Source organism: Triturus cristatus, chromosome 9 (assembly GCF_964204655.1).
Source record: "Triturus cristatus chromosome 9, aTriCri1.1, whole genome shotgun sequence".
In the NCBI taxonomy this organism is placed as follows: Eukaryota; Metazoa; Chordata; class Amphibia; order Caudata; family Salamandridae; genus Triturus; species Triturus cristatus.
In genome coordinates this window covers 952,144,291-952,159,171 of record NC_140592.1, presented here as the reverse complement: position 1 = coordinate 952,159,171, position 14,881 = coordinate 952,144,291, and the positions used below count along the sequence as shown (strand labels likewise).

At 44.9% G+C, this 14,881-nt stretch overlaps 1 protein-coding gene across 1 annotated transcript in view; it reads right to left on the bottom strand.

Annotated features, from left to right (window-relative positions):
• The window catches only part of EML5 (EMAP like 5), a 1,456,757-nt gene that overhangs the window by 507,687 nt on the left and 934,189 nt on the right, over positions 1 to 14,881 (bottom strand). The window contains exon 19 of the mRNA XM_085626574.1: positions 11,453 to 11,564. Coding sequence (XP_085482700.1) covers positions 11,453 to 11,564 — 112 coding nt within the window. The remainder of the gene's footprint in view (positions 1 to 11,452; positions 11,565 to 14,881) is intronic.

Here is a 14,881-nt window from a genome sequence, read left to right as displayed (position 1 = left end):
AGTTTTAGTTATCTATGTTTCTAAGATTTCAATGGGTGAACGTGCCCAATATCGTGAGCAATAGTGTGGACCATGCTGAGTTTCCTTAAGATTGCTCCTAATGTTGATGAGTTGTCTAGTTTATCCTTTACCAGTGATCCAGGGACGGGAAGGTCTTGTCATGTTCTTTTTAGGTTAGCTTTCGTGTCTTTATCTTTATGGTATGCCATTTCGCTGGTAAATTGACTAGGACTAATAGTAGATTATGCTGGGAAACGACAACAATCACAATCATATGCAGATACAGTACCCTAAAGCTCGACGTGGCATCTCAATTTCTTAAAAATTGTCAAAAATACACTGCGACAGCCCCCCCCCCATCAATTATGTAATTTCTAGTATGTTTTGACGTCATTTTTGGAGACCAGCATTTACAGGGTACCTTCCTTTATTTATAATTGTAATGTCATCAGAAAATATAAATAAGACCTTAATGATTTTAAACATTTCGCTCTCCATGTGAAAGAGACCAGGCTGTAAAGCAGATCAAGAGCCAGTGATTCCAACTCAAATGCAGGTCATTGCATGCCCACTAATCGGTTACTAAAACATGGATGGTACGAAAGATTCTCACAGGTAAATTGGGAACATGTGGCAAACTGCCAGAGGGAATAGCCATCGGGACTGTTTACATACAGGCAAAAAGGTTGCACCACCATTAGATCCTCAAAATTACCCCTTTTTGATGGTTGTATCCAAAACAGGCAGCAGTATATACAAAGTGCAAAAGCCTCTCAGGCATTATAGTGGTGCTGACGAACAGGTTACTTACCTTCGGTAACGCATTATCTGGTAGAGACACTATCTAGCTGCAGATTCCTCACCATTGAATTTCCCAGACGTCAGACAGGATCTGGAAACGTTTGCTGAGCAATACCCCTTGTGTGTGCCATCGGGTGGCTCAATTCAGTTCCCTGTGATGATGTTGTCGTTGATAATGACATTGCGGTACATATATAGGCGCCACCCAGGGACTTGGACGTCAGTACTTTTCATTTTTTCTATGCCAGAAGCGCAGAACCACAAAGTAACTGATGTAGGCGTGTGAAAAACCAGGGCCCTGAAAAGGGGAATAACCCGAGCCCTACAATATTTGTCTGCAAAGTGGGGAGACATGGGTGGGGCTGTAAGGAATCTGCAACTAGATAGAGTCTCTACCAGATAATGCGTTACAGAAGGTAAGTAACTTGTTCATATGATAGAGACTTCTAGCTGCATATCCCTTATCTTTGAATTAGATACCCAAGCCATACCATCCCAGCGGTGGGCTGTGGACCAATACCTCAAACTAGGTAGTCCTGCAGGACGGAGGGTGCAAAATGCCTGTCCCTGTGGAACTGACTGTCCAGGCAGTAGTGTTTTGCAAATATATGCAAAGATGCCCACATTGCTGTCTGACAGATGTCCAAGACTGGGACACCCCGAGTCAAGGCCATAATCGCAGCCTTTCCCCTGGTGGAATGGGCCCTTAATCCCTCAGGGGGCTGCTTCTTTGCCAGGGCATAGCAGATTTTAATGCATAGAACGACCCAGCAAGAGAAGGTCCTTTTCTGCACTGCCCTTCCCTTCTTTGCTCCCACGTACCACACAAAGAGTTGGTCGTCCACCCGGCACTCTTTTGTGCAGTCAAGGTAGAACGACAACTCTCTTTTTGGGTTCTGTCAGTGGAGATGCTCCTTTTATTTAGAGGCATGCAGGGTGACAAAGAAGGTGGGCAACATGATGGATTGACCTAGATGGAATGGGGCACGATGTTTGGTAAAAAGAAAGCCCGGATGTGCAGCACCACTTTGTCTGGAAAATACATCAAGGCTCAAAGAGAGCACACATTTAGTAGGTAAGGACTAAAATAAGGTCCCACTGTGGCATAACAAAGGGTGTGGGTGGAATCAAATGAAAAAGCCCTTTTAGAAATCTATGTACACTAGGAGACTGAAAGAGAGAAGGCTGGTCTGGCAGTTGCAAAAATACAGACAGAGCTAAAGGAAACCCTTGAGATTTCCAAAGGCAGAGCCATGCTGGGCAAGGGTCAGAATGAATAAATCTTAGTAGAGGGCTGACTGGCCACCAAAATAACGTTACATACTTCAGGAGGAAGGTTAAAAGCCATCAACTGCCACCGCTCAATCTCCACGCATGGAGGCGCAGAGTTTGCAGGTTCGGGTGGAGAACCTTCCCCTGCTGCTGCGACAGAAGATCCTCCTGAAGGGGCAGCCTGATCGGAGGATGGATGCTCAGCTTCAGAAAGTATGGATACCAGACTCTCCTCCCCAGTCCGGAGCCGCAAGAATGACTTGAGCCCTGTCGCTCCTGATCTTCTTCAGAACCCTGGGCAGGAGTGGTATGGGCGGAAAGGCATACAGCAGGACTGAGCTCCACTCACAACAAAAGGCATCGCCGAGCGATAGTGGCCTTGGAAACTTCAGCTCGCAGTATTGCTGACACTGCGGGTTCCTTTCTGAGGCGAACAAATCTAACCATGGTTCTCCCCACTGCTGAAAGAGACCTTGTGCCACCTCTGCCTGGAGTGCCATTCATGATCCGCTAGGCACCAACTGCTGAGTTCGTCCACCCTGGCGTTCAGAGAATCTGCCAGGTGTTGAACCACCAGGGTTATGCCCTGCTGTTCCAGCCATGTTCAGAGATGCAGGGCCTCTCGACAAAGGGTCCACGGCCCCAACCCACCCTGCATGTTGCAGTACCACATGGCGCTGGTGTTGTCCGTGGACACCTGCACTAGCTTCCCCTTGACAGAGGGAAGAAATGCTTTCAATGCCAAACAAATTGCTCAAAGCTCCAACACATTTATGTGGAGCCCAGACTCCGCCAGAGACGAGGGACCCCTGATCTCCATCTCTCCCAGATGGCCGCCCCATCCCAGAAGTGACGCATCTGTCACAACTGTGAGTTCTGGTTGGGGAAGGGAGAGGGTCCGCTGTTGATCCAATCATGGTTCATCAACCATCACTGCAGATCTCTCGCAGTTCCTTCTGAGATCTGGACCATGTCGTGAGATTTCCTCGTTGCTGTGCCCACTGAAAATTCAGGTGCCACTGCAGAGCTCCATATGGTACCTGGCATGCTTTACCAACAAGATGCAGGAGGCCATGATGCCCAACAGCCTCAGAGTCAGTCTGACCGAAATCCAGCATAAAGGCTGAAACATCGGAATCATAACCTTAATATCCTGTATCCAGAACAGTTCCAATGAAAAGGAACGTCTGAGACGCAATCAGGTGTGACTTTGGCACGTTTATAGAGACACCCAGCAAATGCCGGAGGTCCACCATAGTCTGAAGGTGGAAGAAGACAGCCTGGGGTGAGGACGCCTTCAACAGCCAGTGGGCGAGGCAGGGGAAGACCGACAACCCTAACCTGCGTAGATGAGCTGGGACCACCGCCATCACACTGGTGAACACCTGAGGGGCAACGGTAAAGCCGAAGGGGAGAACGGTAAACTGAAAGTTCTTGTGGCCTTCCTTGAACCACAGGTAACACCTGTGGCCCGGGAGAATGGGGATGTGAAAATTCGCATCCTGCAGTTTAAACGCTACCATCCAGTCTTCTTGTTCTAGAGCAAACAAGACCTGAGCTAGAGTGAGAATCTTGAACTTCTCCTTCTTGAGGAAGAGATTGACGGTTCGAAGATCTAAAATGGGCTGCAACCCTTTGTTCTTCTGCGGAATCAGAAAGTAGCGGGAATAACAACCACTGCCTACTTCTGAAACTGGGACCGTTTCTATAGCTCCCTTGGCCAAGAGAGCTGTAAGTTCCTCATGGAGCAATTTCAGATGATCCTCCATCAGCTGTTCCTGATTTTGCAGAATGGGAGGAGGATCAGAAAGTAAAGGCAGAGAATAGCCCTTCTGAATGACCTACAAGACCCACTTATCTGATATTATGGATCTCCAGTGGGGGAGATGATGAGATTCTCCCGCCAACTGGAGTAGTGTGGTCTTGCAGATTCAGACTAGGAGAGCTTGAAGGCTGCAGCTGCCGGGGGAAGGGTGGCTAATGTCTTCTGGCCTCCATTCCTGTGTTGAGTGTACAGCATCTACATCCCCGCACTGCTTGGGAATGCTGCGCAGGACGGTGGCCGGGATAGGGTTGATGTGGCTGGAATCCTCTTCTGTTGCCACGAAAGGGGTGAAAGGTAGACTGGCCATGAGGATTAGAGAAGAGGCCTAAGGATCAGGCCGTAACTCCAGAGTCCATGAACCTCACCAGGGCCGAATCTGCCTTTTCCCCAAAAAGACGGGTTCCATCATAGGGCATGTCCATCAGATTGGCCTCAACATCGTCCAAGAAGCCAGTTGTTCGAAGCCAGGCGTGGCGACTTAAGGCCACTGTCGAGGAAATCGATCTGTCCAGCGAATATGTCGTATCTAGGGCACACCCCTTATGGTGAATTTTACTGAATCTCTCCTGTCCTTAACTGCTTGGGAGAGCACAGCCCGGGCCTCCTCCAGAACTTGTGGCATCACTTGCGCACCCATCTCCCAAAGGGAGTGAGAGGAACGGCCCAATAAGCATGAAGTATTCACCGACCGCAATGACAGGCTGGAGGAAGAAAACATCTTCTTCCCAAATGAATCCAACCTCTTTCCCTATCCAGAGGGGCGGAAGGGAATGTGCCCTGGGAAGTAGTGGCCTGCACCACCAAACTTTCAGGGGTGGGATGTTGGCTGAGGAACTTCGGGTCACCCAGTGGTGTGAGAGGGCGACAGGCAATTGTCCTATTCACAGGAGCCCCTGTGCTAGGCTTAGACCACATGCCTAGAATGACATCAGTAAATGCTTTTATTAAAGGTCAAAAAGGGGTTTGTAGGTGGACGCCCCAGGTTGAAGCACTTCCATCAGTATATTAGTCCTGACCTGCACTGAGGGCAGTTCTTGTCCTAGGACCTCAGCTGCCCTTTTTACCACCACAGCATAGGATGTCCCCTCCTCCATAGCTACTGTTGACAGAGAGAGCATGCCAGTATCTGGAGAAGTGTTCAGTCCACTGGCTTCCGCAAGTTCCCCATACCACTCCAAATGCTCCGCAGAGTCATCCTGGTGTTCCAGAGGGTTCATAGACCCCCTCCCTTCCTCTCCCGAGCCTAGTACATCCTCAAATTGCTCAGGTGACAATATAGAACCACTGGGTTCAATTGGCACCAGAATCTGCGTCGAGCGATGTCGTTCCCACTCCGTGTCATGAATAAGGATGGGGCTGGTGCTGCCAGTGGGCACCAGCGGCACCGAAGGCACCGACTTTGGGTCTGACGCCCGAGGAGGTTGAGTTGGCACGACCGGCGTCGACCCGGATCCCGGATGGGATCCATGAGGCCCCACTGGTGCAGTGGCCTCGAACCTGATGGGGCCCCTTCTGACTCTGTGAGGCCCGAGGGCTCACCAGTGGGGTCTGCCCGCTCGAATACGTGTTGCATGGCCTCATAAAATTATTTTATTTGAGCGGGGGTCGCTCCGGCTCCTGGAAAGGGAGGGAGGCGCGAAGTCGACCCTGGCTCTGGTACCATAGAACCGTACCTAGAGCATCAGTGCTCCTTACCTCTCTAGTGGACGGACGACAGCCAAGGTGAAGATAAAGTCTGCTTGGACCTTTTCCTTTTCTTGTGCCTCTTCCCAGAGTGTCTCGAAGACTTCGAGTGGTATAAAAAGGACTTTGGGTTCCATGACACCGGACACCATTGGCTCAAATTAAGCACTGAGAGAGGGGGTAAAAGGCACATCCATAAAACTTGGGACATATCAAATACTTGGGAATTTACCCTGAACATCAAAGCCTACTTTAGGGCTGTTTTAGTTGAGTCCTGCACAGACCCTAACTTCATTCCACTCAACAGCCTGCCCAATGACCCCTGGAGTACCTCAGGGTTTCAATATTACCACCTGCTTTTCAACACATGTATCAATCTGCTATCTCCATTCAACGAAATATTCTGATTCACGTGCATGAGCTATGGAACAATATCAATCGTATAAAGCATCTCTCCGTGTCAAATCAATTCCATAATTAAGGAATCAAACACCAAGCAACATTACTTTAGCCAAGGTTCAAATCACTGGCTTCCCCACATAAATCTTTGATGTGATCCTGCTGATGCTTTCTCAACCTGAGTGTCTCAACGTCCTTGACCCTGCGCTGCCATCCTTCTCGGTCCATTGCTGCAACTTGTCCAAAGCACAGTAGGAAAATTAATATGCACTCGCACTAGCGACCACATCACAACACCACATCTTGACTTACATTGGCTTCTTGTCAATTGCCTCATATGTTTCAATGTTCTCTACATTGTCAACGGAGAAATATACAGGGATGATCTTGAATACCTACAAACAAAGTTGGTCAAATACCTCCTTGAAGAATAACCTTTAAACAGCAATTGCATACTGCCCTCACCAATCCTAAGCACTGGAACAATGGTTTCTCCTTTCTCTTTAGAAACCACAAGGGAACACAATCCTCACACCATATATAAGCAGCTAAACTTAAGAAAAATCCTCAAACTGGACTCTTTCTGTAGACAACTCCACAAACGTTCCCAATCAACAGGCTCTGAGCTACGTAACCCATAGCTATCATGGCAAGGGGAGAGGATGTGGCCTAACGGGCTAGGATGGTCGATCTCAAATCTGGGGAGCCAGGTTCGAGTCTCAGCAATGATGCTCAACATCCTGTGATTCTGGGCAAATCACTTAATCTCCCCGTGCCTAACAAAAAAAATACTCATTGGCGAACACAAAGATACAAACTTGCAGTTGCCCCCAAGAAAATCGATGAGACACCCCTACCTCCTCACACCCAAAACCTTCTCTACATACAGTTCCTACACTATATGACTGCAAACATGAATTTCGAGCAAGAGAAGATTGAAATTGACTACCATATCTACAGCCTCTAGTTTGTATACAGCACAGAATTGTGGGAAATGTATCCGGCTGGCTGTTGGAGGTAGCTGTCAAGTCCTTGATGCAATCTGTGACTAAGTTTCCTTCTAACAAAACAGGGGAATTCAGAAATCATCGTGAATACCATTGGCCTATCTTTGACACCAAGTTTAAGTAAAAAGAGAACATCATAATGTGAAAAGTAAAACAGAAATGAATAAAATCTGTTGAGGGGTTTAAAAGATTAAAGAAATTAAAATATGTCCCACTGAAGTTACATGATTAAGTTGTGTTAAAAATCAATTGAAAATGGAAACTTTGTCAGTTTTCCAAATAGGTCCAAACAGTACTTAGGCACTTTTTTTACATATATATTTTATCAATTTTATTTTTATATGAAATAGTGTTTACATACAAGCATAATATATGAAACATTTCCCTTTTCATCAAGACATTAGCAATCATATTTTGCAAAACAATTGCAATGTATTACATACCAACAAACAACCTCAATCATTTAAAACTAATAAAACATGCACTTTTAGTCCAGTTATCTCACTCGCCATCCTGTACTCCCCCTTTCAGGAACCCCGCAAGGAATGCCACCTATCTGAGTTTCTCATGGACTATAAACCTCGCCTAAAGCTAGCCTACATATGGTTAATCAGCCAGGAGGGATTGTTCTTCCTGCGCCAAAGGTGACACTACCTCCAATGGTTTCCTGTCTCCCAGCCATGCCCATCACAGCATTATCTCGAGGGGGCTCTACTTTTTTTAAGCCATCTCTATGCCATTGTATTCAATTTGTCCCCATCCTCCCATTCAATAATGCCTCAAGTCTCATGCATTCTACCTTTGCAGTCACACAGGCCTGACTTCAATTGAATCTTCTCGGCCCATACCATGAGCGGTCTGCTAATTTTTCATCCCTCCTAACATTTTTCATTAAAACTTCTTCTGCAGTAGCCCCCACCCCTATATCATTGATCCAACTATTGATTGTCTGAGGTCTGGCTAAAAGCCAGTGTATAGCAACTCTTTGTTTAGTCAGAACCATGCCTAACAATGTAAATTGTACATTTCTGTTCAGCTTCCCTTTTTTGTTCTGAGTCTGAGAAAAGTGGTTAGACTGGAGAAGCACCAAGCGCGCCCCACTCCACCCAATATTCTCCCAAAAGACTTGTGTAATCAGACAACTCCAGGTGATATGGATAACATCGGCTTCCCCTTCTAGGCACTGTGGGCAGTTAGAAGACCACTGGGGATACATTTAGCAAATTTTAGTTTGGGTCAAATAGGTAGCATGAACATTCTTATGAATAAGTTTGAAACATGCATTGCTCTATATCTCTTTGATTTCCATGCACACTTTATTCCATTCTGCCTCCGTAACGGTCTCCTGCACCTTTTTTCTAGTTCGGATTCTGTGGGCACGCAACGCTCTGTAGGCCTAATTACGATGACGGTCGGACAAGCGTCTGACTGCCATCATTTAGATGCAGGCACCATCCAACAATGAGTCAGCGGTTCTGCGCTCCCGATTAGGATACGACTGCCATGGAGGCGGTCATAAAATGCTGTTTTCTAGTGCGTCTCGTGCTGCAGCACAGGAAAAGGGCCACAGCACAAGCCGCACTTGACAAATGTATTTTGTGCACATCCATGCGTCGTGTGCATGGATGTGTGGGGGGCACTATATGCGCCCCCCGGGCCCTGCTAGAGGCTAGTCCCTTTCTATCTGCCTTTAAATGGCAGTCGGACACCCTACGGCGGTGCCTCTGTAGTCACTGCCCTCATTGTAGGGATTACAGTTGGACCTACATTCTGATGGCCTCCTTAAGCCTGTCGGCGGCGTTGGTCGGTCCCTAGGCCTACTGCGCTCCGACCGACCACATTATTATGCGGCGGTCGGACCGCAGACTCTGATGTCGGACGGACCACCACCGACTGCAGTCACAGTAGTTGATGTTACTATTATGAGCCCCAGCAGGCTAAAATACCAGATGGGAACCCCAGGACACCACCACAAATCAGACCCGCCAGGAGGTAAGAGAATGAAGGTTACTCAAGGTTATAAAGCACAACCAAATACACAATAAGAGCGATGAACTGAAGGGGAAATTGACGTAAGAGAACTAGGAAGGTAAAAAAAAGCACCATACATGAGGGATGAATAAATGAGTGCAAACTGGTACGAAGCAGAAAGCCACAATAACTGATGACAAGTTGACAGGCAACATGCTACACTGGCCCTAAAAACTGACCAAGGATGTATACCAGTAACCAGGAAGTAAGTGTCTAAGTGTACCAATCAGTTAGCAGTCTGGTTTTTAGAGTCTCTTTAGTTTCCACTGGCCCTTTCTCCAAAATGTTCAGGCCTTACTAGGCCTGATTTCATGTCTTTGCTGGGCATGGATCCTGACACAACCTCCCCCACTAAAGGACATGCCTCCAGCTCCCTCAGGAATAAGTATCTGACCAGGTTTTTAGGTGAAGTGCATATAAAACGTTCGCCAGTCGAGGAGCATGCGCAAAATCTGAAGGTTCTCATGATCTCTCAAATTTATTATAGTTCCTCCACGCTACTAGATATTGCAGTTTATCTTGATGTATATGTGAATCAACAAGTTTCTCCAACTCATATTCTGGAGAGCAGTCTATCAAGACTGGAGGAATGCTTACTACACTTGAGGTAGTGGCCTTATCTGCAGATACATGAAATACCGGTGGATATACCAATCTTAGGGTTCAAGTCGAACCGCTGAACTGCCACCTTCCCTGTTATGGAAAAATGATTTACAAAATGAGGCATGAACTTTACATGTGACCCAAGAATTGTTAGGTGTTTTGTAGACAACTGTAGCAGCCCAATTTTTTATATGAAGTTGCTTTACTCCAGTTATGATCTGCAAAACATTTATATCGTGCTCTGGCTTGCAGAAGGTGTTGATATGCAACTTTGTGTACGGTATGAGTTTTTAGAAGAAGGATTTTCCCTCAGAAAACTTGAGAAGTATTTATCAAAAAGGGCCACATCTGCAGATGGAATCCATTTGAGCAGAAGAAGGACAATCGTTCTGAATACGAGTGGAGTGAGCTTTTGTACACAAACTCTGCAAGTGCACTCCATTGGTACTAGACATTCTGATTTTCTCATCAAAATACATCTCCAATTTTGCACAATGAATTGATTCAGACGTTCTTTCTGTCCATCAGTTTGATGGTGATAGCTGGTAGACTTAAGAGGGGCTGGCTATGATTCTTCTCATCAGTTCTTTCCAAAAGAGAGCTGTCAAATGAGTTTCCCTGTCAGTTCTGATGCTTTCCCGGAAGCCATGTAGAGAGGATGTGTACTAGGAGAATACCTGCTAGTTCGATTGCAGTGGGAAGCTTTTAGAGTGGAATAAAATGTCCCATTATGGTAACATAATGCACTACTACTAACAAGGTTATCTATCTATGAAAAGGATGAAGATCTAAGATAAAAATATATTGGAACTACACTTCAAGGCGTCGTCGGAGTGGGTAGCGGTAACAATAATCCTGCTGTAGGTGTGTGCAAAGCCTTTGCTTGCACACAAATGGTGCATTTCTATATGTATTGCTTTATTGATTATATAAGACATGGCCACTAAAAATAGTAAATGATTATCCACAACATCTTCCTCTGTCTTGGGTGTATTGCTACAGGACAGTCAATGCAATATTTCATGAAAATTTGTATAGATTTGCAGGGAAGAAAGAGCTTCTCCTCGACCTAGTAACCCTCTGTCTAATGACCTCTTGTAGGGTTCCTTTAAAATCCTTTGCTGAATCTTAATATCTTGGTGTGTCTTTGCCAATTCTAAAAAAATCAGAAGAATCTTTGTTTGACACAAAAATGATGCACTGAGAGGTGGCGGGGGTATGTCTTAGTCATGAGTTTATTGTCAAAGTGCATTTGCCTGGCTGTGTCTGTTTCTGGGCCTTATGGTAATAAGAACGTTGAATCTGGATAGGAATAAAGTCCATTTGGGATGCTGGGCATTTGCACCTTTCAAGAAAGTCAGGTACAATAGATTCTGATGGTCTGTTCACACAATGACCCCTTTCCACAACATGCCTATTATCAGAGAAGACTTCTTTAATTGCTAGTTATTCCATATTGTAGATTGTATAGTATATTTTAGTTCTGAAAGAGTTCAGGTATAATAAGCTACATTATAAAAGCTGTGAATCTCAGTCTCATGTTGTGACAACACCGCTTAGCGGATGGAGAGCAGGAAGAATGGGCTATTTATCCAGAGGCTCTGCAACCATTTGGGAATATAGCTGTAGTTGGCCTTTTACGCCAGGTTCCATGGAAAATGTGGTCTTTCGTGATTTGTTTTGAAATGGCAGCTCTCAGTAGTAAAACTAATTCAAAGCATAATTGTTGCCCTATGCCCCTAATAGCATCAAGGCTTTCCTTCAATACTCCATTAAAATATACCTTCCGGACTACAATATACCACATTATAATAAAAAAAGAACCAATCACCTTTAGAGCCAGGGGCCAATGCCGCTCTCTTAATGGCATAGGTTTTGAGGCATCTCTCAAAAGAGTCATCCCACAAGGCGACAACTCCGTCCTTCCCTCCGGTCACAAAGCCCTGCAAGAAACAAATACACTCGATATTAGACAGACTAAATAAGGAAGGTACTATGAACAATGGGCATTGCTATTCAGTAATCTCTTGAAATAATGGTAAAAACACACAATTTTAAGAGGAAAAGTATATGTTTCAATTTTGCTTTAAGCTTTGTTTGTTTCAAAAGCACAGAACACATTATTGAATAATGTTTAATTGTCTTTCCTTCATTTTGTTAATGCCAGGAAACATCCATACAGGGATTTGTCCTGCACTGACCTCAGCCAGCTCAGAACAAAAGCTGCAGAGCCAGCTGTAATTACACGAATGGCTAAGCTTCTTCACTTCATCTTCGACTTGATGGCTAATTAATAACCTGTAATTAGGACTGGGTTATATCCTTCTAATTAACGTAGACAGAATTAACTAGTTATGTGCATGTAAAAGCAGTGAGACCATTTGTGCAGAGTTCACTGGGAAGGCAGTTTCTTCCTAATGATGTAAAAACTATTTGGGGTCATTGATCTGGATGACTTGGTGTTTCTCTGTGCAGTGGCATAGAATCCACCATCATCAATAAGAGATGAACGACTACACATCAGAAACCATCTCTCTACATGTACTATGATCCCACTCAATCTGTCTGCAACAGTCCTCAATGTGGTCCACAGAACTGTGCTCCATCTCTCTACCACATTCAGCACTGGGACTCACAACATCCTTCTTCAGTGCCTAATGTCAACAGAAGGCAGTGGGAGCGGTCATAATTCAAATATTTTCAGACAGGGTCCTTGTGCTTAATGGACATAGCTTCTTACTTCTCTCCAGCCAGTGACATCAAAGACAGGTTCCTCAATGAGTAGGTTACGTTGCACATACAGTTTATGCCTATTGCCATTAGAATATACTCATTAGCACCCTACTCATCAATCAGACTTATGTGCCTGAGTTAGGCCCATTTAGCAACACTGCACATTTTCTTACATTGTCCTCTTGCTGCAAAATAACATTTGACTGTAACCTTTTGCACATATTTGCGTGTGTGACAATGTTGGATTAGATTCTCTGAAACTGCTTTGTGCAACATTATCAGGATGCCTCGAACACTGAGTACAAGGCCTTTACACACACTGTACAATATCGCACTTTCTTCATCAATCGGGCGACAGGGCTATCTGCAATCCATAACAATACTAATCTGTAATTACATCACAAGAATGCTTTTCATTATAAATAAATAAGCATTTCCAGGGAGTGGCCAGAGGAGACACTTCTGATGACATCGAGAGGTCCCTGCATGCTGAGGCTTCACCAAGCAGCTGCCTAACATCTCTGTGAGGAGTGTTCATTTTGTGACCAAGACGGGGTCCTACATTCTGTCCCGCCAGGAAATGCGGTTGAATCATCCTGTGGGGGGGGGGGTCTTGGCTATGCACACACACATACGCTAGACGCACGTAGGGTAGGGATTGCATAGTAGGAATACGCATGATTACCACCTTGTTTTATATGCCTGCATATATACACTGTTCTTAGCACCATGGAGGAACTATACCTGCTATTTACTATTTTGGTGCTTGTAATCACTTTCATATGCTTCTGTCTACTGATTATCGTAGCACATGCATTCTATACAAGAATAATGTTGGTTCAATAAATATATTGAAGAAGGTCCCGTTGTTTATTCTGTATACTTCTCTGAGAACAAGAGAGCACGAGTGACGGAGCAAAAGAGTTTCTAGATCTGTTACTATGATCCCTTAGGGGACGGACAGGGTTGTCATGTTTAGTGGTTGCTAGAAACCATTTGCTCCCAGTTTAGGCGGGGGGGCTTAAAGTGGCACTGTGAGCTACCTGGTCTCCAGGCCAACATATACTACGGGGGTGCATGGAATCAGTCTAGGCACCTCACACAAAGTTTATGTTGTCCACAAATGTGCAGATCCTACTGATCAGCGGGAACTCCATAACACATCCATGAATTTTAAACAGACACACTTTAAGGTCAAGGAGCACCCTGGTAAACACCAACTAGTTCCCAGCACACTGAGACACTTACAGTACTTGATCCATGCCAACTGATGTTCCTTTAGGTTATGAAATATGGGTGGGGTCCATTAAACCATCAGAGCGGCCACCACCGCATTTAATTTTAAAAGATCTACATGTATTAGTTCCAACTGACACCCAGAGCAAATATCTGCAATGGTGGAATCAAGTTTCATGTGGGTCTCTCCTCCATTCATCAAGTCAACACTGTCATAAAAATGGTGTGCTACCAACTGCACCCTAGTCCTTTCTCAGAGGGGTCCATTAATTTAGTCTGCTCTTCACTACTGTAACACCATGCAGGTGGGGATAGCACAGAAAAACATCTCCATACAGCAATGGGCTCAGAACTCCAATCCTTACCACATCTTAGGCTCTGACCACATCACTGTCCCCATGAAATCCCATCATTGTTCCAAGAGGCACAGCAAACTCAAAGTGCTGAAAACACATATCTAAAAATAAAATATTCTAAGGTCGACTTCCTTGAAGTTGCTGTCTCTTGACAAGATGGGAATCACTCCCTGTGGAGGTGGAGTCCTGATCCCACAAGGCCAATTACTCAAGAATTGTATCCCTACGCACATCCTCACACAAAGTACTGCTCCCTGCTTCTCTTTTTTCCCTCTCACTCCCCAGCCTTTAAAGGCAGGTGGAAGCCACCTTTGGTAGCAATTAGTAATGAATAAAACAAGGAAAAGCGTTGTAAGATTAACAAATTAGGTTTGAAGGCGTCAACATAAGGCTACACTTGAATTACTTTTTGGAGGGCTTAACAGACATATACAGGGGATGGGAATGGTGGTGGATGATGATTGTTGTTGTACTGAAAAGATATGGGATTTATGTACTTTTAGCGAATACTCAATTTGTACCCAAGTCCATTTTACCAACAGTATGTGTCAAAAGAGATTTCTAATGTTTTCTTACACTTTGTGTTTTTAAAAGTGTGGGAGGATAACACTACCTCCTCCCACTATTCCCTCATCTTGCATTTCCCCTGGCCTGGAACAATGATTCCTATGCTCTAATTCAGTGTTGATCTTCGTGTGGCACTGTTTTCCTTCAGTCGCTAAGTGGTATTAAGCCCTATTTCTAATTCCTTTCCCCTGAAACAAAAAGGGGACTTGCATTACACTCTAAAGCCAGCATAATTTTCCTTCACAATTTGTGTGTTGATCCACACATACAAATTCTTTATTAGTAATATGGACAACTTGTTAGGTATTACATTTTTCACATTGTACATATGTTCATCACTAGTATTCATCATAATGATTTTCTTCAGA